We start from the raw sequence: 25,208 nt of genomic DNA, 5'->3' as shown, positions 1-25,208 counted from the left end.
CCACAGCTGATCTGGGAGCAGAAGCGGTTTTAAAAACACTCCATGCTTCACATCCACATGACAACTGCTAAATGAACTGGAAGCTGTTCCACATGGTTGTATTTGGTGTTGAACAACGAACATAGTTGTTGAGATATGCTTGAGGTCGGTTCTTTTGATATATCGCATGTTACTATTATAGACAATTCTGCTTCATTTAATGTTTAAATAACGATGCTGATACTTTGATCCTGAAGGGCAAGTTAGCTTTTTGGTTAGCAGCTGCATCTAACTTCTTAAACCAGGTTTGCTGCTCTTAGCCAGACTGGTGTTCAGCTGGTTTTGCGTGTCAGTCAGCTGGTCTACCAGACTGACCAGTTGAGAAATAAAAAACATAAAGCCAGACTGTTTGAAACCAGCCAACTACCTTAAGCTGGTTAAAGCTGTTTTATTAAAGCATACCTTACCAAATTATTAAAGGCAAATATGCAAGTATGGAAAACAAGTATCCAGGTCTTCAGAGTCTCAAACCGAACTAGGAATAGATGTTTGGCTGGACTGAATGAATTATATATTACACCAGCATCTTTAACACAACACGCAGCCTATACTTGCACAAGAGCACTTTTCTTTCCAAAAGACAGTGTTTCAAAGTCAGATGAGAGATTTACCTCTAATAAACTCAAAAAGACATTTGTGTCTAGAGACCGTAAATATGCTGCTACCAGAGATGATTTTCTCAAATCAACAAAAACACAGAGAAGAGATTCTCATGCAGCTCTGTCTTCAAAAACAGAGAGAAAAGTGTCATCAGATCTTCAGAAACTGAGGTTTGATGATTTCACTGAGTCAGAAACCAGAAGGATTTTGCGGCATATCCAAAAAGACTCAGAGTCAAATGAAGAACAGTTGGAGATTGTGTTCGGGGTGGGCCCTTGTTTGCTGGCCCTCACTCAGGGTAGAAGGAGGCTGAGTCGTCTCTTTGTGAAGAACGGCGAGGGGCCGCAGAGAGATGTGATTTTGAAGGTCTGTCAGGAGGCTGTCAGTCATGGTGTGCAGATACAGAGAGTCAGTAAGCAAACACTTGACAAGATGTGTGGTGGAAAGGTGCACCAGGGATTGTGTCTGCAGGCAAGTCCTCTTGAGTTTATCAACGTGGAAAGACCAGTAACATCTCATGAGGCGAGGAATCACAGGGCATTATGGCTGGTTTTGGATGGAGTGCAGGATCCGATGAATCTTGGAGCCATTTTGCGGTCTGCGTACTTCCTGGGAGTGGATCGGATTGTCTGCAGCATTCAAAACAGGTGGAGTGAAAAAAGGCTTTTTTGTGTTTATTATGTCATAACATGGACTGTAGGATCTAAAACAACATAACAGCCTAGTTATGATCAAATTAAAATGTGCTTTTAATTTTAACTTTATCTTTGAATGAACTCTGTACTATTGATGTTTGCTTCTGATTACTTGCTCTCTTTGTTAGCTGTCCTCTGACGCCCACAGTGAGTAAAGCCAGCGCTGGTGTGATGGAGATCATGGAGGTGTTTGGCTACAGCAACTTGAAAGATATGATAAAGGTCTGGAAGTTGATCCATCCACTTCACCTCACTGTGTTTACATGTGTGGCCTGTAGAGGGCAGTCAAATAATACAATTGTGGTTTAGTCCAAGGTTTTACAGGGATTCCTATAGGGGGCTGCAAAGATTTTTTGTTTGGAGAAATAAAGTAAAAAAATGTTTTTGCTTTCTTAATACTCGTCGGAAATCATGAGAATAATTGTGTTTTCTTTCTTGTGACAGCCAAAGTTTGTGATCAGTCCCTCCAGGATTGTGCGATCGCAAAAATAAATGGCAAATTCTACTAACCGCCACAGTATTTGCGACAGCTTATAATAATTATCCCCAAGGGGGAAAAGCAATACTAGCTAATCAAAATGTATAATTCTGAGCTCAAACAAATTGATCAATACATGTTCAAGTGCAGTGAATTCTTCTGTAAAATGAGCAGGGATGGATCAGCCACAGGGAGCACTGGGACTTTGACACCCATCAGGTTATATAAGAAATGGTGTTTTAAAAGGAAAGGAAAGTTCCTATTGGTAATATTTAGGCTAATATTTCCAAGTGATCTCTCCAAATCATTAATTTGCCATCTACACTTGTCTGTTGTTTTTTCAACCTGTTTACAGTTTATTTCAGTAATTAACTACAAAACAGTGTACAGGTAACTGCTCCTGTCACTAATACTAATTATATAAGTAGATAATGATTATTGGTGTTTTTTCTTGCACATCAACAAACAAAATGCTGCAGATATCAACACAATTTTTGAGAAATGCAAATTCTGTCTTTTTGGGACACAAAAACTGGAAAGAAGTCCTGAAAGTCCCTAAAAAACAGAAAGTGAAATCATGGTGGGACTGTTTCATAGTTACAAATAAAAACAAATCTTCAAACAGTGACAGTATTACAGTCAATTAATGAAATGCAGTCATTTTTATGCATTAAAATGTATAACTTGTATTAAATATAGACTTAATAGTAATAAATAGACTTTATATTTTAGGAAGGAGGTCATTTGCAAGGTGTTCATCATACATGGCATCAAAATCTTTTTTTAAAAAACTTGGTTTAGTTTACGAATGGAATGGAACATTTGAGAATTATCTGACGAGACCCAAGTTTTCTGTCTTTCCATCTGTAGAGGGCAGTTAAAGAAAACCATTGAGATTTAGACTGTGTCTGTCTTCCTTTTAAGAAACATACTGTATCTTAACATTATAACCAATTTTGTATGACATTATAGGTGAAATTGGAACATGGTTGGCAAGTAGTCGGCACTGTTGGATTAGAGGAAGGCAATCCGGAATCCCCTGTTATGCCTTGTTCAGATTTCAAGATGTCTAGACCCACACTGCTGTTAATGGGTATGTGTTTTCGAACTTATTCGGACAGATAATTGTTTTGTTCTCTCTGTGTTGTTTAAATGCTAGTCTGTCTCTGTTTGTGCTGTCAGGTGGAGAGGGTGACGGTCTGTCTCCAGAACTGCGTCAGCTGTGTGATATCCTGCTCACCATCCCTCCACGCAGACACCTGCACCCTGGAGTAGAATCACTCAATGTGTCTGTAGCCACAGGTATGTGTTCTTTATGTAAATATTGCTCTGAATTGCTGGTATTTACTTAACATTTACCTGTTAGAAATTTGACAGGACCACAGGTTAGAACCACACCTCAGGAGGATTTTATGTAAATGTATATATAAAAAATGAATTTAATTTAAATAAAAAATGATCAAAAATTTTAAATGAATAACATCACCTGTAAAGGTTTAATATTGGAGCCAGATGAAGAATAAGATGTGTTCTGGCGACTGGCGTGTTTATTGAACCAATCAGATAAGAGTAAAACGAGAGTCAACTAGAAGCTCATTTGATTGGCTACATGAAGAAGGTGGACTCGCCCTCCTCTTCGCTTTTGCTGAACTCAATGAGTGAGAGAATCGTGCCAAAACTGGAAGCGCAACTAAAAGAAAGACGCAACTGTACAAATCGGGTTATTTCAGGAACTTTTTTGCCCCATGCACACAAGTCATTAGACATTTGCAACAGTTTTTTTTTTTTACACAAACTCAATAAATTACGCAATTAATCTGCTTTGCAGTTCATGACTCTGTTGTTTTCGCTCGCAAATTGTTGTTCACAGGCCTGCAATGCTTTTGGCCGTATTTGTGCGCAAAAACCGTGCCAAAAGTGTAAGTGCGAAAAAACGGAAATCAGAAGAATAGAGAATCTATTTATTTTGCGTTAGCATGAAGCTACAATTTCACAATACATGAATTACACTTACGAATAATGAATAAAATACTGCATATATTTTTTTCTTACACTTGAAAGGCGATTTACTCCTTTACAAATCTTCTCTTGCGCATGCAAAATTAATTTACGCTTGCAATCTTATGTGCACTTTCACAAATCTTACCCTGTGCATGCAAGGCTTTATGACATCATTTTATCTTCATGTTTCCGTTTTTTCCTTCTTTCAGGCATCCTGCTGCACTCTCTTCTGTCCACACGCACAGGAAGCTGATGATGATGATGATGATGGCAACAAGGACAAGGCATCAGCATGATTTACTCAGATGTCTCTCATTAGCCCCCTACAGTGATTAATGACTGGATTACTTCATCAATTAACAGTCTGAGAGTCTGGAGAGGCCCATTGATCAGATAAAGAGAGGGTGTAGATGCATTCTGGTCAAGTTACTGACTATGACCACCTTTTTTAATACAAGACCTGCACTTTACAGGGTCTCCAATCATCTGGGAAATCGTGCTTCTAAAAACAGAGGTGTAATGTTTAATTATTCATCTTGTTCCTGAAACATGTTAATTAGTTAAGTGCTTTATCACTGTAAACATTTGCCACAGGAAAATGGATGAAAATTCAAGTTAATTTCATTTTAAATAAATATGCTGTAGATGGTTATGTTTATTGATCATTCTTTGGAAATTCCCATGAAAGCTGAATATGTAGTTAACTATTTGCAGTTTATATACCCGGTTGACCCATGCTGTACATTTTCATTGATGGATTTGGCAGTTGCTTTCATGCAAAGTGACTTGCGGATTCAAGGTATACAATTTATCTGTTCATGCATTCCCTGTGAATCAAACCTTTGACCTTGGTGTTGCTGAGTTGCTACATGCTCTGTTTGACTGGAGCTACAGAAATATACAACAACTACTACGTTTTACTCTTCAAATATATCTCTGAGCTTGGTAGGATGCTTGTGCACCTATGTGACAAAACAGCAAATGTTATAAATATTTGTATATTTAAAGAGCTTGCAATGCATTTGAACAATTTGGCATCAAAATGTAGGGGTAGTGCTGTATATACTCTACTATTCAAAAGTTTTGGGACAGTACATTTTTTAAGAAATTAATAGTTTAATTTATCAAGCATGAATTAAATTGACCAAAAGTGACGGGAAAGACGTTTAATGTCAAAAGTTTCTATTTCTTTTGAACTTTCTATTAATCAAAGAATCCTGACATTTTTTTAAAGGGTTCGTTCACCCAAAAATTTAAGTTCTGTCATTCATTACTCACCCTCATGATGTTCCAAACCCGTAAGACTTTAGTTCATTTTCAGGACACAGATGAAATCAGAAAGCTTTATGTCCCTCCATTGACGGCTATGCAACTACCACTTTGACGCCTCAAAAAGTTCATAGAGAGATCGTAAAATAATCCATATGAATTAAGCGGTTAAGTTTTCTTAAGAAACTCGGTTGCTTTATATGATGAACAGATTGAATTTGGGCTTTTATTCACATATAAACATTCATGAACGGAAACAGAAACTCAAACATGTTCACTTGACGTGCAAGAACCAATGAGGTTCATTCTTGTGTTACGCAGCACGTTTAAGCTTCCACAAGAACCAATGAGGTTCATTCTTGTGTTACGCAGCACGTTTAAGCTTCCACAAGAACCAATGAGGTTTATTCTCATGCATCAAGCAGGTTCGGTTGAGCTTCTGTTTATGTTCGCTGATCAATGTTTATATGTGAATAAAAGCCTAAATTCAATCTGTTCATCAAGTAAAGTGATCGAGTCTCTTCAGATGATTTGGACTAAACCGCTTAATTCATATGGATTAGTTTTACAATCTCTTTATGAACTTTTTGAAGCCTCAAAGTGGTAGATGCATAGCTGCAAATGGAGGGATAGAAAGCTCAGATTTCATCAAAAAGATCTTCATGTGTTCCGAAGATGAACGAAAGTCTCACAGGTTTGGAACGACATGAGGGTGAGTAATTAATGACATAATTTAAATTTTTGGGTGAACTAACCCTTTAAGAAACTGTTTTTAACATTAATAATAATAATAATTTTATTATTTTACTTGAGCACCAATCAGCATATTAGAATGATTTCTGAAGGATCATGTGACACTGGAGTAATAGCTGCTAACAATTCAGCTTTGCATCACAGGGATAAATTACATTTTAACATGTATTCAAACATAAACCAGTTATTTTAAATAGTATTTTGGATCAAATAAATGCATCCTTGGTGAGTAAAAGTAAAGTGATTTTTTTTTTTAAATGTTGCGACCCCAAATTTGTTAATGGTAGTGGAAATCCTGGTAATGTTAGCCAGTAAGGTAATGCATTCTGTACTGTTTACTGCCTCGTTGCAATGAAATATTATGGATTATACAACAATGAGCAGTAGTAGGCTAACTTGTAGATAATGGACAATGCTAACCAATAAAACAATGACCCCTTGGTCTGATAAGATTAGTCAAGAAAAAGACGTTCATTCGTCATGGTTCATTTTTCACATTGGAAATGAAGGTCATTTCTGAATATATATATATATATATATATATACACAGCAGAAATAAATAATAGGCCATAGAGTGCATAGCTGATGTATTCCAACTAATAAGCAGTACTTAAGTTAGTTCAGCAGGTGGCACTGCATATATAGTATATTAGTAGGTATACCTCTGCGTTGACTATAGTAGACATCAGCATTGATTTTTATTGCTGTGAGAATTAAAGATGAGGGCTTGACACACGGAGGCTGGTGCTAGGCCAGTAACATCTAGCAGCATTTACGCAAAGTTCACTGAATAGATATCTCACACCTCCATTTCCCTTCACGCTTCACAGCGAGGTGCTGACTGCAGGTTATGGACCAAGATGGTTTACAATTAAACTAAAATGTGCACGATTGGCACGCCTGCGGGGAGCAGGACAGGACGATTAAGCAGCTAATACTATAGACAGTTAGACCTCTCTTTCATTTTACCCATAGCTGCAGGGGAGAGGGAGATATTAGATTGAATGTAATGAAGCACTCTATTGTTTTTACAGGGAAGAATGATCTAAAGGTCTTTGTGACAGAAACTGCTATATGCTGATGTGTCTCATCATGCAGCCAATTTGTTAATCCTTCCAATAGTTAGTTGGACAGATCTGTTGATTTGTATTAGTGATCACAATAGATCAATTAGACCACTGAATCTCAACCTTGTTTGTCTTATGTACCCTCTCAAGCCAAGCAGAATGGCTCAAGCATCCTCTCTTCAGCATTAAGAAGAGATGTGTTCAGAGTGTGGGGACAGTCGTTAAATTAGCAGTTTCATTGCATTTCCAGAGCGTTCTGATTCGGTTTGAGTAATGTAAAATTATTTACATTTATTTGGTTATTGATTGCTTTAAGACATGATTGGAGGAGAACTCTGCGCCCTTAAGGACATTCCAACGTCTACTTTTGAGTGTTCCTCAGACCTAAATTAAAACCATAAAATAACATTTTCGTTTCTTCAGATAATAATCCGTAAATAAAGTAAACGTTAACTGAAAAAAAGTTACCAAAGTAAAATAATTTTGTGTGTGTGTGAGTGTGTTCACCTAACCTGGTTGGGAAACAATGATTTAGACCCCTGAAAATGTGAGTGTTGCTTACCCATGTTAAAACAAAATAGGGCATTGTTCTGCTTGGTTCCTATAAAGTTCCTTGAATGTTCTTTTCCTTTCTTTAAGGGTGGTTACTGGGTAGTTGTTTACTGGCATAAGTCAAAAAGCCCAACCCCAAATCTCTATTCTGTCTCCTAGATATGGCTTAATTGACGTCTATGGGATTTTTGCATATAAATTGCATATAAAATGTCCATCCATTTGGATTGCGCAAACAAACTAATAAGCTAAATATGATGCATATTTGTCAGTTATACATAGATTGAATGGGTAAGAAGCAGGTAACATTTCTAAATTAGTTCAAAAAAATGGAATGTGTTTCAATACACGTAATATCAAATACACGTAATATAGATTTTCACCAATAAATAAAAAATGTTAATCTCATACATCTTAACTAATTGAATATTGTTTTTTCCACAGTTATATTTTTACCATGTTCATATTTTTTATAAATGAATAAATTGTTTTCACAATATTTTATGAAAGTCTTTTCATAAAGTTTCATTTTTATTTAAATGAAAGTCTCTACCAAATGGTGTTTGATTAGTTACACACCAAAGTGGTTTGTGGTTTTAACAAATCTCTAAGATAAGTATGAGCAATAGTGAGACACTCCAAAAAATGTAATTGCATTTTTAAACCCAATGGTTGGGTTTGTTGACGCAAGCATGGTTTGAAACAACCCAGCAGTTTTAGAGTGTAGTGATGCTAGCTAGCAGGGACCCTTAAAGGAACACTCCACCGTTTTTTGAAATAGGGCTTATTCACCTTCTTTCCTACATTTAGATAGGTGGGCAAATGCATTTTTGTCTCAGTGCATGCATTGTTTTAGTTTGACAGGGTCGGCGCTAGCTTAGCTTAGCATAATGAATGGAATCCTTTGTTGCCAGCTAGCATGTCCGGAGTAAAAGTGATATAAAAAATTTAAAAACCCCACCTAATTACTTCTTGTGGCCTGCGTATTCACAACAAGTACAAATAGCGATGCAGATTAACACTAGACGATTTCCTATACAGATATTGACTTGGGACTATATTAGGGGGAAGCACAGGTGAAGCACTGCTACTTGGGCGCAGAGATATCACGCCCAAGTAGCAGTGCTTCGCCTGTGCTTCCCCCTAATATAGTCCTTAATATATAAGTCAATATCTGCCTAGGAAATCGCCTAGTGTTAATCTACATCACTATTTGTACTTGTTGTGAATACGCAGGCCACAAGAAGTAATTAGGTGGGTTTTGAAATTTTTTTATATCACTTTTACTCAGGACATGCTAGCTGGCAACAAAGGATTCCATTCATTGTGCTAAGCTAAGCTAGCGCCGACCCTGTCAAACTAAAACAATGCATGCACTGAGACAAAAATGCATTTGCCCACCTATCTAAATGTAGGAAAGAAAGTGAATAAGCCCTATTTCAAAAAACGGTGGAGTGTTCCTTTAATAGTCTCCACTTCTCACTGGTACTTGCCTAGTGAGCAAATTATTCAGATTCTTCCTCTGTTTACAAAATTGAAGCCAAAAGTCAACATTAACAGAGTTCCACTTTCCTCTCATGTGACATTTGTCTTTCTTTTATCAGCTCTCAGGATGAGTCGCGGGCGTATCTGCTTTTCTCGCCTTTGTGTCGGCAGGTTAGATTGACTGGCATTTCCCCTCCCCAGAGTGCAGTTCTATTAATCTGTTTAATATGCCACAGAAAGGAGCAAAGTAATGGAACAGCCAAGCGTAAAAAATGCCTGCCAGCGCTGATAGCTGGAGGTCGAGGCTGAGGGGATTTCTTAGTTCTTCTAGCACACACAGTGGCACATCTATCTATCTATCTATCTATCTATCTATCTATCTATCTATCTATCTATCTATCTATCTATCTATCTATCTATCTATCTATCTATCTATCTATCTATCTATCTATCTATCTATCTATCTATCGCATTTTGTCGCTCATGTTCACCCACCCTCCTTTTGCTCTATGCACTAAATGAGGCAACTCCATTGCACAAATGAATATTCCTCATAAATTTTGTATGACAGTGTTTTAGTTCATTACAGATGGTGAGTTATTAGCTAATTTGTTCATTAAAAGTTCAGGCCAAATTGACTGAGCTGGTGTGCGTGGATTTGGCTAAATGTGGAGCCTAATGGATGAGTATTGCATTTGAGCTTCACTTAAAAAAATAAAATAATTAACACATTTTAAAGTTATTCTAAAATAACTATTTGCAGATGGAAAATTTGAATAGGACAACTGAAAGTATTGTTCAATTGAGTTTCATCAAGTATAGCTAGTTATATTATTTTATTAATTGATCAATTTTGTTTAATAATATTTGCATTGTCTGTTTTTTTTTTTCTACAATGCAAGCGATACTGCATAATTGTATATTGAAGACTTCACATTAAATAGTCAAATGACATGCTGTGTTTGTATGCTATCACTCCAATCCATTTGTAACAAAATACAAGTCATTGGCATTCATCAATTTTCTTCCCCCCCTTTCATCCTCATTTTCTCTATAATGTGCCTAGAGGGAAACTGGGTTCTATAATTATTCAATGTGCCAAATTACTGAAAGACATATAAATAAATACTGCCTGGATTAATGCCTATAGGTCTAGTCCTCTATAAATGTTTAAATATAATTAGATGTAATTAAATTGGATTAGTATTTGTGTATCGTTAGTGCAATTATATCTTTTTTTTTTCTTGTATGTGGGGAAACTTCTACAAATGCACATTATAATGTGTTCTTTATTGACTTTACAAAATATATTTCTTGTTTTATTAAACAATTGGTGCTACTTAAATTTAATTGAAAACCAAGCAAGACATCAGATATGCTCTGTCATTGAGTTTGGCTTCTGGTCAGAGTGTCAGACAAAAGATGACAAATAACACTGAACTGTAAACTTGTGTGTGTGAATGCCTGCATGTGTGTGTATGATGATAATGCAGAATGACACATTTGAAATGAGATTGTGGTTGCTATGGCACAGAGCCAGGAGGAGACAGACTGTGCCGTAAATGATTTGCATGTACATCATGTTCTTCCTCACAGCTCGCCAGTTTCTATATGATATTCCCAGTACAGGATCCTTGCAAACCTTATTTTTCTACATGTGAACAAAGTAAATGGCCTCTTTCTCACAAAACAATAGTAAATATGTCATCTAATTTATAGGACATGTTGGACCCCTTACATAACCTAAAACTAAAATCATGAGTTGGAATGTATACTAAAGACTCTCTCGAATCTCAAACATGCACACATTTAAACGTACATATTTTTATGTATTTCCAGCTAAAGAATCATAAAATATTTACAAATCTTTTGTATCTTAAAGATATTTGTTTAATTGCCCTTTTATCATTTAGATACATTTTAGATCACTTAACCTTACCCCAAATCTAAACAACAATTTGATAGAGAATATAAAAAGAATATAAAATGTAATGGACAGAAATGTAAAGGAAAATGACACTTTAGTAACAATATAGCATTAAAAAGATATTTTGATCAACTAATCCCAGTCCTATACCTCTAAACTTCATCACTGTGTCTTGACTCATTTTATTACTAGCAGTTCTTACTTAGTAATGCATACATTCACATAAATTGCTTGTGTTTAAAAGGTACTGGTGGTTACAGACCTTGCATTGCTGATGGGAAAAGGAAAACACCTGCAAGAAAAAAACACAACAATCTTGTTCCCTGACACCTTATGGCAAGGAAGGATGTGCATCTATCGTTATCTGCATCTCTCCATCAGCCCTCATCTGTCTCTGTGGCCTTCCTCCTGATCTGTCTTCTAATGGCATAAATCACGCTTCTACTATGATAGATCCTTTCTCAGCTGTGCTGGAGACAGGTGTCGCCAGTTATTGATTTCACTCAAGCCCTCTACCAGCACAGATACCAAATAATTACAGAAACACCTGATCTCAGATTCATAGCATGCATAATGAAGTATGTTTTAACCTTACTAAATGTTGATGCATGGGAGGGAAATAGTGGGGAATATAACGGCACATGACTTGGTAATGATATAGACTCATTAGGCACATAACAGTCTGTTTGGGCTTGATGAGGATAAAGTGTAATACTGTGTCTTCACTGATGTGAGTAGCGCGAATCGAGCGACGTGATACATTACAATAGAAGCAAGACAATAAAACCCATTATAATCAGTGATGCTGTCTACACTGGATGTGGGGCAACACAAAATTACAAATTCCCGATAGTAAACTAATGCCAGGTTTTATTTCTAATATTTTTAATTAATTAGTGGAGTTTGCTTAAAGGGATAGTTCACCCAAAAATGAAAATTACCCCATGATTTACTCAACCTCGATTCAACCTAGGTGTATATTCTTCTTTCAGACGAATACAATCGGAGTTATATTAAAAAATGTCCTGGCTCCTCCAAGCTTTATAATGGCAGTGAATGGCTGGATATTTCTTGAAGTCCATCAAAGTGCATCCATCCATGATAAAAGTGTCTCAAACGGCTCCGGGGGATTAATAAAGGCCTTATGAAGTGAAGCGATGCGTTCGTGTAAGAAAAATATCCATATTTAAAACTTTATCGACTAAAATAACTAGCTTCTTTTAGTCGATAAAGCCTTTTTTACCCTCTCTGTTTAATGCATTTATAATCACTCACTTAGCCTATAAGCTCTCTCGAGTGTTATTCCGACTTGTTCAGTTCCGGCTCGTTTAGCCCCATTGTGCTATTGCTTAATAAATGCACCCACGATGCATTGCAAACTACAGTAAAAAAAATTTAATACAGTAGAGTAGTGTTGAAAATAGGCTGTAAATTAACAGCAGTTGCTTACCGTCAATATTTTTGCAAAGGAATGCATTGTTTTCTTCAGCACATTACTGTTTTAATGGAAAACAGTATGTTACTGTTAGAATATTTTCAGGCATTTTTTTTTACAGTGAAAGTTAGCAGTGAGTTAATGGTCGAACACCACTCAGATTGACTAGTTTTTGAAAGGAAAAAAACAGTTTTTTTATTTGTAATCAGCAATTGCATTTTACATTTAACATGGTCAAGATATACCTCTGTGTTCTCTCTTTGTGTCTTAATAATTCTATCACTTTAAACATGAACTGGTGACTGGAGAGAGACTAGAAAGGTCCAATTACTCTGCCTCCTGCCAATGGCATGCCTGTGATAGAGCACAGAGGTGCCGAGGGCTAATAGAGGAGAAGCTGGCCTCTCCTTTCACCCAATTACAGGCCACATTGGCCGCCTGTGTCACCACAGTCACTACTGCGAGTCAAGACTGTGTGAGATGAGTAACAGTGTGAGAGGTCAAGCTATGGGGTGGAAGGTTGCCAATAGACTTTAATCTGCTGTGGTGTTTCAGTTCATTTGGACACTTATATTTCTGTATGGGGTTTTATTTTAGTGCTTGGCCTGTTAATGACATGCAATGTTTTCTCAAAGACATACCATGCAACCCTAGCTCTAATTTCAGTGGTTACATTTTAGAAATATGGGATGCTGATGTGTTGTTTTATTAATTAATTATTTTAATTTTATTCTATTGCTATACCTCATAAGGGCACTTTCTCAGCTACCATCTCTTAGCAAAGCATCATAAAATAGTTAAAAAACTTAGTTTTCAAAGAGTTCTCTAAAATCTGACTGGATGAGCCACTGATGCTGATCTAAAAAGCTGATTTGGTGCTCAAGACACTTTTCTTAATATGCTACAAAAAGTTGTGCATAAATGTCTTTACTGTCACTTTTGATCAATTTAATACATTCATGCTGTATTTCCACACACACACACACACACACACACACACACACACACACACACACACACACAAAAAAACTGACTGTATAATGTTACAAAAGCTTTCTGTTTCAGATAAATGCTGTTCTTTTGAACTTTCTATTCATCAAAGAATCCTGAAAAAATTGTACACAACTGTTTTCAACATTGATAATAATAAGAAATGTTTCTTTAGCCACAAATCATTTCTGAAGGATCATGTGACACTGAAGACTGGAGTAATGATGCTGAAAATTCAGCTTTGATCACAGGAATAAATTACATTTTAAAATACAGTATACTCAAAGAGAAAATAGTATTTTAAATTGTAATAGCATTTCAAAATATTACTGTTTTTACTGTATTTTTTATCAAATAAATATAGCCTTGGTAAGCATAAGAGACTTCTTTTAAAATCTTGCTGATTCTAAACTTTTGAACGGTAGCGTATATACTGTATATACAAAAGTCGTAGGCACGTTAGTATTTTAAACAAAAAACAAAAACAACAACATTTAAGCCAGTTATTTATATATTTTGCTGTAGTGTGTCAGTAGGAAATATCTGTTTACATTTCCAAACTTTCCTTTTGACATTAATTGTAATAATCCAGATTTTTGCACGCGCAAGGAGTCTGACCAGCCGGTTATATAGGCCTACATATATACAGATGGTTATATACATTATTGTCACAGTTTCATTCAGTTTGGACTTTGTTTTCATTTGCACCATTTCTCCCAGCCTTGTTTGTTGTCATGGTCACAGATTTGATTTCGACATTCAGGCCCTGTCCACACGAACACAAGTATTTTCAAAACCGCAGCTTTTTCTATGTGGTGTGGCCGTTCGTCCACACGCAAACACAGTATCTGGTAACTGAAACCAAACTTTTTTGAATACTCCTGCCAGGTTTGAGATTTTTAGAAACTCCAGTTGCACTGTTGTCGTGTAGATGGTGAAACCGGAGATTTTGGCTTGGCTTGTGTTCCGCCGGAACCGGAACCGGTAATAACATTTTTTCCAGGCTTCTGATTGGCCAACATGGCTTTACAGTTAGGATTATATCGCCACCTGTTGGTTAGGCATGCTCTTGACAGCGCTTCATAGCGTGTTTTTGCGTTTTCAAGTAGACGCAAAAAAATTTTAACCGAAGGAGCAAAAACTCATTTATAAAAATACCCGTGTACGTGAGGACTAGGCCTCAGTTCACTCCTCACCCAGTGCCCAGCCAGAGACCATCCTGCAGCAAGGAGCAACCGCATGAGCCCACCGCAGACCAAGAGCTTGTCTCCGCCACAATGTTTGAGCCCGTGCCTCGGGGAGCAATTGAGCAGGACATGACTCCGGAGCCTGAGCTAGCCAAGACTGATCAGGGGTGCGAGACGGCTGCCCAATCTATCGCCCTGTGGAGCACTCATGGAGTACGAGGGGATGGAAGCGACACCCTGCCCACCCTCCCACCACTGAGAGTGAGTTCCGGCTGGATTTTATGGACTGTTGTTTTATGTTTGGAGTTGGATCCCCTGCCTCTAATCCTGCCTGAACTTGAATCATCATCATCTGACCACTGCTGTGCCAGCAGTGAGCCACTTCCTCCTGGGCGTGGAGAGTCCGTGGCTCTGCCTCCGGCCTCAGAATGCTCCGGTCCACCTCGACCCGTTGCCTGGGCTCCTGCACCTGCGCTCCTTCCTCCCTCGACTCCGGCAAGGACCATTGGGCATTCGGCCACACCGGGCTTCCTCGAACCATCGGCTCCACCTGTGTCGGACATCGCACCCTCGCTATCATCTCGGGGGGTCATCGCTACGGCCCTGTGGCGGCCAGCTCTTCGGCTAAGCGGCAGGCTGCCCCTTCTTCATTGCCGTCGCTTCCGGTCATCTCCATGGTGTCTTCTGGTCTCCGGTCTCCATCATCCATGGTTCCATGGTGTATTTCATACATCCAAGTTCTTTTTTATACAATACAATAATTCTATTTAAATATGGGCATTGTAAGAAAATTCCATAAAAATAGTAATTTGTAGTTCTGTTAAAATCAAGGAATTTTCCGTATTGATTTTTCACAAGTTCTGCATTCTGTTGTGTTTAATGGTTAAATGAAACGACTATGAATTTAATGGATAATGTCCTGGCAGAACATTACCAGTACCTTCTCTGTTTTCTACTTTTTTTCTTACAGTTTATATACAAAATGTGGCTAAATAGTATAACTCACCTTCTCATTCACTGTCATTCACATACTTTCCATGTGAAATTACAATTACAACATTGTAATTGCCATCAATGTTTTGTGTATAACAGTGTTAGTAAGGCTTATTCTCTATGGTGATTAGGTATTCAATACATAATAGAATTCTGGGTGAGTGGCTAAAAGGATGCCAACTTGAGAGAGGATGACATATATCTGTAGCTAAAGAAGACTTGCCAGCATTTGGCAGCTATGACCCATTAACCATAAATCCCCTCTCCCTTTATAGCCCAACCTATTGTCTCAATGCTCCATTAACCTGAACCAGCCTCTTAACTAATACACACTGTTGTTGTCAGAAAGCCAGATCACCAAGGGCCTTTTTTTAGGTCGTTATATACAATATCCTTGCCAACCAAATATTGCATTGCAATATGCAATTGCAAAAAAGTGATAAACGCTATTTTTCTCACGTTCAGTCTGAAATCTTTATGTAGGGTCTCTTATAGCAAGCTATCTCTGTGCCAAAACCTGGATGGTAGATGAGCTGAGAGAAATGTTTATGTATTTAGGCTACAGTACTTAGGCTACATTTCATTCAGTATCAAAAAATGTCGATAAAAATAGTTGGACTATTTTATTTAATATGTGTGTGTTTTTATTTTATTTTAAGCATATAGAGTTACAACATAGCGACAAATGCTGTTGGAATCCATTAGAGTTGAGTTTCACATTATTAGCTTAGCAACATGCCAATGAAAAACTTTATCTGCTTGTTAAGTTGTGAGGTAAGGAATACAGTTTCCAGGTCCACACCTTTACTCGTTTCAATTGAGAATATCTCAACAGCCATTTATGAGCACTATTTTTTCTAATCACACATTTATGCTTAGCTTTTAAAAACTCACATTGTACTCCAAGGTCATGGCATCTCAGATACCAATATTTTAACAATATTTAAATTTATTTCGTAAAAAAATAAATAATTTGGCCATCTTAGATTTTGGTATGGAGACAAACATTAGGATCATGATCATGAGGATTTCAGTATATTACAGCACACTGTGAGTGTAGCCTACATTAGCACCAGATGTTGTTTTTGGGATCAGATAGAGCATTTTGACTCAGAAAACAGTGATGTATGACGTCATTCTAAACCACGCTTTTAACCCCGGAGGAATGTTTCACACTTGTAATTCAGAAGCGAGAGTAAGCACCGCTTTTTACCTGGGGTTATGAAGCAGGGTTAGGGAACAGGTTTTGCAAGGTTAATCCCTCATTGCGGTGCCAAGTTTGTCCACTGTGAAACAACATGGTGTTAGAATGTTACGGCTACCAATCACGTGCCTCATATTCCTTGTTCATTTCTTTGTTTTAGTTACACAAGCGTTTGAGGAGAAAAATGTCAAATGGTGATGGAAAAAGCGTCAACTGGAATTAAGAGACCATTTAATTGATAACCCAGGATTTCATTTGCCCGTGGTTTAGAATGACCCAGAGTTAACTATTTCAAGTGTGAAAAGCCCTAATTAGTCAATTATGAAGGTTCATTTTAGTAGACACTAGGCTAACTTACTAGGTTTTGAAATTCATAATAAAGATCTTTTGTGAGGACTTTGACAGAAATTCTGAAAATAAATCACCATGTGAACATTGAATATTAGTGTAATAAAGTGCAATATGTTTGTGTTTTGTATTTCCTGAGTAATGTTGGACAGTGTCAAAAGGGCCTGTGAGGGCCACTAATGTGTCATCAGCACAGCCCTCCATCAGAGAGCTCGTAGGAATAGAGTGATAATCGAGCTGAGAGTCTCTCAGAGCTCTGCTGAGTTGGAGTGCAATCATCCACATGTAATTGCCATAATTGTGGTAACTTTGTATCAGGTTGAGTGGCATCATCATGTCAATGAGAAGTGTCTATACTGGAGAGCTCTTTCTGTTAATTAGACTGAATTGATTTCAGGGGCTGACGAGAGTAATGTTGATATACTATACATCCACTTCACATACACATTCACCACAGCTTTACATGTCAGATGGAATACATCAAATCAAAACAAAGAGTTTTAGGTGAATGTTTAGGTATTTACATCTTAATTTTTAGCCGCTAAAATCTGATCTTGCTGTAATAAGATTGCAATCTCAAAATGACCTGCTGGACTAAAACACAATGATTTTGTAAACACCACCAAACAAACAGCACATAAGCACGCTAATATGGAAGCAAACAGCCTCAAATTGTCCACTGCCGAAATACAAAACAGAATAAAGAGCTTCAGCAAATGGAGAGGTGATTACAGTAGATTGCTGTATTTCTTCACGCTTCCTCTTTACCTGTACCTTCATCATCATGCGACTGTGTTCAGAAAGCCTCCTTTTGACAAATGAGTGTTTACACTGTCATGTCCCACCACTAACATGTCATAAAGTCCCATCATGGCCAATTATACCTCATATTGATTCAGACACATTCTAAATAGTACAGACATCACCCATTGTAGGTCATTAAAGCTGTTAAACACTGAGCGTTTTCTGAATTACCCTCACTTCAGTGGTGCTTGCTGTGAGTCCCATACACCATAATGTGTCCTCAGTTTGAAAAAGCAAAACGCATAAAATGTAATATACCAATTTCTCTACACAACAAAACCCACAGAGATTCAGCTTGCGAACAAAGGAGATGCCAACAAAACAGTAATTTCTGTCAAAAGGATTGGTGATATTTGCCCTGTGTGCAATACATATGACATGGGAACATTCTGGAAAAATAGCCAATGTTATTCTAGGGTTAGTCCACTTTGTTGGAAAAGGACAAAACAAAAAAAGCAAAATTGTTCAAACTCAGTTTTAATCTAGAAATACAGTCATGTTTATCATTAGGTTCAAAGTCTCAAAACTAGTAACAATTCACTATAGACACAATGCTTCTGTATTTTTTAATTTCCCCTTTGTTCACTTCCTGTGGTTAGTTCCTGTTCGCCTTTGTTTCCTCAAATACCCTTTGCCAATTCATTGCCCACACCTGTTCCTTTTTAGCCTCTTGTTATCCAGTGTATTTATGCCCCTGTGTTTCATTTGTCTTTTTTTTCAGGTGTTGTTGTGTTTCTGTGTTTGTCCTAGAGATTAGATTAGATTCTCTTTCTTGCGTAACCGTAACACTTGGATGGAAGTCTATTAAATTTCATGATCAAACCTATTAATCCAGTGGTAAGTAATTGACTAAAGAAAAATAAGTTCTGTTGTCTTGTCTGACAAACCTATGTTTACTTCTCATCAAGTCAGTCACATGCTCATAATCCAAAATGTGCATACTGTATGTTTATACACCAAATAATATTAAAATAATCATAAATTCTCAAGTTTAAACCCCTAGCTTTTATTGAGAGTTGTATAAGCATATTTGAAGCACTTTCTAAGCAGAGCATTTCTAACTTGTCTCTTATTTACTCTCAGACTTTCAATGTGATTTCAGAGTTTTGAACTTCTCTTCTTTACTCTCCATGGCTTTTTGGAGGTTTCTGGTCAGTGTATATATATCAAGGTTCCATATGCATTTCTCCCAACGATTACAATTCGACCGGCCTTGTTAGCAATAATTATTCCTACTGCTGTTGTCACATATGCAGTCTAATATCCTCACAGAGATTCCCCACAATTCAATTAGCACAACAGATAATGTAGCGTCATAGAGGGTAAAACTTTTTGAGAGCAGAGCTCCCAGCAGAAGATGTGTTTTCCCAGCATGAGCATGTCTCGCTGGAGTAGACGGCCCCTGGCGCACAGCAAAGAGAAGAGTCGTACACAAACCCTACTTCATATTCACCGCATGAAGCACTCCCTCTCTAATAATGGAGAAACAAATAAGCGTGACCGCTCTGATGCATATCACTTCATAATTTAATTACATTTTGATATGGTGCAGTGTGTGTGCTGCTGTGTATGTTTAAACTCTGGCAGGGGGTGATTTTACTGAAGGAAATGTTCAGAAAGATGGTGTTTTGATGTCCAGCAAACATTCAATGACTCACAAAAGCTGATGTAATTAATAAAACCTTGTGTTTACAGTAAATTATTTTTTTCCTTCTTTTTACTGGTTCTACATTAGCCTATATTATAATTAAACCGTTTTAGGAATTGTTTGCAGAGATGATTATGTAAATAAAAAGTTTTTTTTTTTTTTTTTAGTCCCACGTTTGTAAAACAAAATGCTACATTGCCATGTTTTAGCCAACCAGACGTACTTCCTAATCCATGTAACCAGGGGCGGATCTAGAAAATTATTTATAGGGTTGCATGCTAAGATCCCAAGCAAATGGAACACTAAATCACCATTATGGTGGCTTCAAAACAAGCACAGTGGTAAATAATATAATTTCTAATACTGGCAAGACAACTTTTATAATGTGTATTCACGGTAAAACAAGAGCAGTAAATTACTGTGATGTTAGTATCATTTTACTGTTGTTTCACAGAAATGTATAAGTAATTTATAAGAAATGACCCTGCATGCACTGATTTCATAGAACATTTCTGACCACATTAATTAATTGTAAAATAATACTTTTAAATCCTGTATATTCTTGCCATTTTTTTTTTTTACAGTGTACTACATAGAGAAGACAAACTGTTTTATTAATATTACATAGGCTACTTGGTTGATATAAATTACAAGTTTAAGAGTAGCGAAATCTTTTGAATTTGCTGACATTAGAAAGAAATAGCCAACCAAAATATCAAAGCACTGAAACTGGATCAGTTCTATTATTAACAGAGGTGGAAATGCCTGGATGTAATGGAAGGTCACCCAGAACAGCCACCATGTACTGTAAACACCCTAGCAACCACCCAGAATATCCTAGTAACCACTTAGCAACAGTTTAGCAAACACCCTGAACATGTATTTTGAGTCTGACCTAACGACGTCAAACTATTTTACATTTTTAAGCAATACTTAAAGTTGGCTTTAATTTCATTTTTCAATCTAATTCATTAAGATTCGATTTTAACCTAAATCTGCTGTTAGTTTCAGTGATCTCATTGACGGCAAAAAAATCAAATGATCCATGATCAAAGTAGAGCAAACAATATGGACATATCCTACAGGATTAGATTCCTCAGAGGACCTCTGAGTTAGCCGAGAAGTGGTAATTTTCCAATTCACAAACACATGGGAAAACAATCAATTTGTACACCTCACTGTCTTTTTTTTGAAGGTTCATAAGATTCATTTGATAATGAAGCTGACTACAATGGGTACGCTGCATGCGTGAGCAACCCACAAGGACAATTTCTAGAAAGACTTTTTTTTTGCCATTATTTTGCAATACGCTTGAATTGAAGCGCCGCTGCTGAAAAGTGGTAGAGGAAGCATTGCTTAAATTTTTATTTTATACTGGGATAATTCTGAGGTGGAAAATGCCTGTAGCCTGCGATCCCCCTGCTGTGTAATTATGCAATTATTACCCCTCCTCCTCCCCAGCGCCACCTGTAGAGATCTGCTACGGGGTTTCTTATATATTCTTGCAGTGGCAAGTCCTTTATGCATCTTATTTTAAATAATATTAAGCTGAACAAAATCTTGCATTTGCTCAGCAGATCCACCAAAATCATTCCAATTGATCATTACATTCCTCATGCCAACAAATGCTGGTTAAATTATACATTCTGCGAGTTGTCTTGACTGAACACCTATTAACTGTTTAAATATTGATTAATTTTTATTATGGCCTGTCCATAAAACAAAAATCAAAGGCCTATATGGTGCACAGAGATATATATAAAAATACACCATCATTATGAAAAAAAACACTTGCAGGTGGATTGGAGATTGTGGATGGACGGAGCACATACCTCAGAGAGGGAACAGGTATGTATCAGATTTTCAGGACCTAGGAAAAGGAGACAATAGAGACAACAAGGAACTGGAAGACGATGGAGAAAGGTACATAGGCTTCAGGAACTTGGAAATTGCAGTTAAAGGAGTCCTAATGCTCAAACAAAAAAATGTGCAGTGCTATAGGGAGGCTCCTAGAACGTTTCAAAAACCCTTGCTTTGTCCAACTTTACATACTTACTGAGTATGCATAGTTAGTTATCTAGATCATTGTTGGAAGAAAAACAAATAAGAAAGAAGTGCTCATAACTAGTGACTTTTTACAATCTACAAAGTACTGCTTCTTCCAATACAATGTTCTCACCTTATCCATCTCTGGTATATCTCACAGCTGGAATCTCTCAACAGGTTAGGCTTCCATTAACACCTCACTCACAAACGCTAACGAGAGAACAGCAGGTGCTAATTTCTGACCTGCGTTAACAAGGTTGTCTGGTAAGAACTCTGGAGGAGCCCAAAGGGTTCAACCCCAGGTCCCAGATGGCATCTAAAAGTGGGTAAAGGCCATGTGGCTCTTTTTCTTTAAGTGGTTTTATGCTGTGTTCCATTCAAAGTCACATGTGGGATAGTTATAATTGAGATCTATAGATTTGATTTCTTCTGTTTATTTTGTCCTACATTGTAAGAAAAAAATCAGCAGAGAAGAAAAAAAAAGGTAAAGGTAATTTCCTGCCAGCACATTATCCGATAAGTTTACAGACATTTAAGCACAGCAAAAATGCAATGTGCAATTCAAAAAACGGGTAAACACCAGTGAAAAATCCATACAGAAAAAACCTTTATATTAACACAGTACATTGAGCCCTATTTTTACAAACTTTTCTTGTATATATTAAAAAGATGTTCTATTAAGAAATAATATGGCAATGGTAGAATTTCTTATCAACAGAGAAGATCATTTACAGTATTTTACAGATTTTTCTTTGTGTGCAAACAGGTTTAATTGTCATGTAATATAGGAATTTTACCTCCTTAGTTAGTATATTAAATTCATTTAAACGTGAACACTTATTTTTCGCTGTGTGCATTAACTGTTTTTACATTCTTCTTTGATTCTTTCATATTCATGTGGCATCATACACTTTCATTTTAACCCAAAAAAATGTAGGCCTTGATTTAATATTTATGAATTTTAATTATTTTGGATTACACAGTTTTATCACGCACTGTTAAACTTAAAGTGATGCATATTTGTCAGTCATACATACATGAAACTGGTACGATTTACCAGGTTTGTATATTTATAATCAATCCAATTTGTTTTAATCTCATATATTTTTACTTGATGAATATTCTTTATTCCACAGCTAAACATAATTTACCATGTTTATAATTTTTTACTTTTTTAATTTTCTTTTTACAATGAACATATTTGTGCTGATTCTAAGCATGTTGAATACATTTGAGAACGATTATTTAATTAAAATTAAATGATGCAAATGTTTAATAACTGAACAGACCTTAAACATGGATCTAGTCGCAGTTCCACTTCATCCAGAGGACCAACTATTTTCGCTTTATCAAGGAGGATGTTCACTGGAGGATTATGTAGAAGACTTTATTGAACTTTGCCATCAGGTTCATTGGAATGAGGTAACGTTGAAGACTTGCTTTTGAAGTGGGTGAGATGATTACCTCCTCTAACTAATGGAAATAGGGAATACCAGCTGTTTTTTTTTTTACTCCAGTACATTGAATATGCATTGTGGATGACTGGATCCCCCCTGACATTGGAGGAGGTTCAGGAGGATGCCTGCTCCACACTCTCTGTACCCATCCAGCCAAGACTACCCCTAATCCTCCAGTGGACCTTGCAGACCCAGAGCTCAGACAGCCTTCAGCCACGCCCCCACGGACTTTATGCCAGAGCAAACCGCATACTCAGAACCCATGCCCGCCAAGAAGCTACAGCCTCCCACTCCCTCCTCCTCTGCCAACGGCATCCAGTTTCTCAGCCCTGCCTCTGCTGGCCCCATTCAACCCTTTGGCTCCTCCTTCGTTGGTCACACCTTGCAGCTCTTATCCACCTTTGGCTTCCAGTTCACCAGCTCCGCCTAGGTGTGTCAACCCCCTGGCTTTGCCTCGAGCCTCCGAACCTTGACTCCTGTCGACCCATCGGCTCTACCTTGGCTCCACTGTGGCTCGTTATCCCTCAAGCTTCGCCGGCTTGTCCCTCCGGCTCAGTCAGTAATCACTCTGGTTGCGCCACGGACTTCCGGTTATACGGCTACGCTTCATCACTCCACCCCTTTGGCTCCCCTGGACTCTTCCTCTCCTTCCGGCTCCACCATTGTCCTTGCTCCTTCCGACTCCACCTCGGTATGCCTTTGTCCCTGTTTCCACTATGGTCACTTGAGCCTGCGGTTCCGCCTCGGCCCTGCAGTACAGCGGTGTTGCCCTGGGTCCCCACCTCCAACGGCTCCACCTCATTCGTTCATCCCCCTGGTTTCACCTTGCATTTCCACCAGAGTTCCATCATGGCTCATCCCTCCATCAGTCTCAGATTCCTCCCTCTATCGTCTCCTGAATGGCTCCTTCCTCCAGAGTTGTAACCTGCTTCATGTATGTATGACTGACAAATATGAATTACATTAAGTTTACTAGTGTTTAAAAAAAAAAAATTATGGATGGAAATTTCAAATAAATGAATTGTGTTTGTCAAGTCTGGTTTTAAAAGTTCAGTTTTGCACTGATTGTTTTAAATGTCATTGGTTTAAAAGTTATCACTTAAGAAAAGAAAAAAAGCCAATGGCTTTTAGCTTGCATCGCACTCTTTCAAGTTCCGCTTGAACATCTTCAAGTTGGCAACCAATGTCAAGAGATGGGGTCAGGGCTACCTGTTTGGCAGACAGGGGGAGAGTTTGGGAAACCTGTTTGAATGTGTTACTATTTGCAATACCATTTAGTAATTGTAGTGTGACAAATACCTTTATTTACAGCAAATGCCCTATAGCATTTACAACTACCTTAACATCACCTCATGGCAATATCTGCATGTCGCTGACATTTGGAGCTACACATGCCTGTTACTATGCCAACCACCATTGCAGTGTCCTTTTCCTCCCTGACCTCGGTGGGGGGAAATAGGGGGATGGGTGTAACCTGGCTTCTCTTCTTCAACCCGAGCATTAAGACCTGGATTAACCCCCTACGCCCCCCTACGCCCCATCACAATAGGGGCACATGTCTGCCTATACACCACAGGACCATTCAGACCTGCTTTACTCACAGACTAATAAGGATTAGTGTTAATGAGACATAAGGAATAAAGTATGAATGAAGATCTCCTTAAGCAGTCATTCAATTAATTCTGCACCTCCTCATTCTCCTTCTGTCTCCGCTCTGTGTTTGAGCAAAAGGTGTAATCCTCTTGAAAATCAAAGGTAGGCGGCTCATATGAATATAGGCTTAGATCCGACAGCGGTATTTTATTCAGCTTTCTGCCATCTGCCTTGTCTCTTTTCACCTACACCACTCTCAGCTTGCTACTTGCACTGACTTCACTCTCTTCACTTTGTTTTAATGTAGGGCCACTGTTTAATTCCTCAGTCTTGTAATGTATAAAGCTTTTCATATAAATCGGATCAGGGCAATATGAGCTGTGAAGCTTAGCTGTACATCCAAATCAAACGGTATTTGGCTCGAATGACGTGTCACTAGAAGCTAATTCATTTTAGGCAGATGCCAGCTTTGTCAGGTTGCGTGCAAAACCTCAAAAACCATAAACAAATCACATATAAGAAAGAATGACTCAGGTGGATATGGTTTGTGCCTAACAATGTTTTTTGCAAGGAATTGCCAAAATTATAGTTGTATTACTAAAGTTACAGAGATTAACCTATTTTTATATTATCTATT

The 25,208-nt window shown here is 37.7% G+C and overlaps 1 protein-coding gene across 1 annotated transcript; it reads left to right on the top strand.

The window, feature by feature from the left end:
* Positions 1–20: 20 nt before the first annotated feature.
* On the top strand, positions 21–4,463 carry mrm1 (mitochondrial rRNA methyltransferase 1 homolog). Its single transcript, XM_082169317.1, has 5 exons — positions 21–1,286; positions 1,463–1,556; positions 2,785–2,905; positions 2,995–3,114; positions 4,023–4,463. Exons 1-5 carry the CDS (start codon positions 466–468, stop codon positions 4,064–4,066), a joined length of 1,200 nt encoding a protein of 399 aa, XP_082025443.1. The 5' UTR covers positions 21–465; the 3' UTR covers positions 4,067–4,463.
* The last annotated feature ends 20,745 nt before the right edge of the window (positions 4,464–25,208 follow it).

Source organism: Leuciscus leuciscus (assembly GCF_965113295.1).
Source record: "Leuciscus leuciscus genome assembly, chromosome: 5".
NCBI lineage: Eukaryota > Metazoa > Chordata > Actinopteri > Cypriniformes > Leuciscidae > Leuciscus > Leuciscus leuciscus.
The sequence above is the reverse complement of the archived record's forward strand: the minus strand, read 5'-3'. Positions and strand labels throughout refer to the sequence as shown.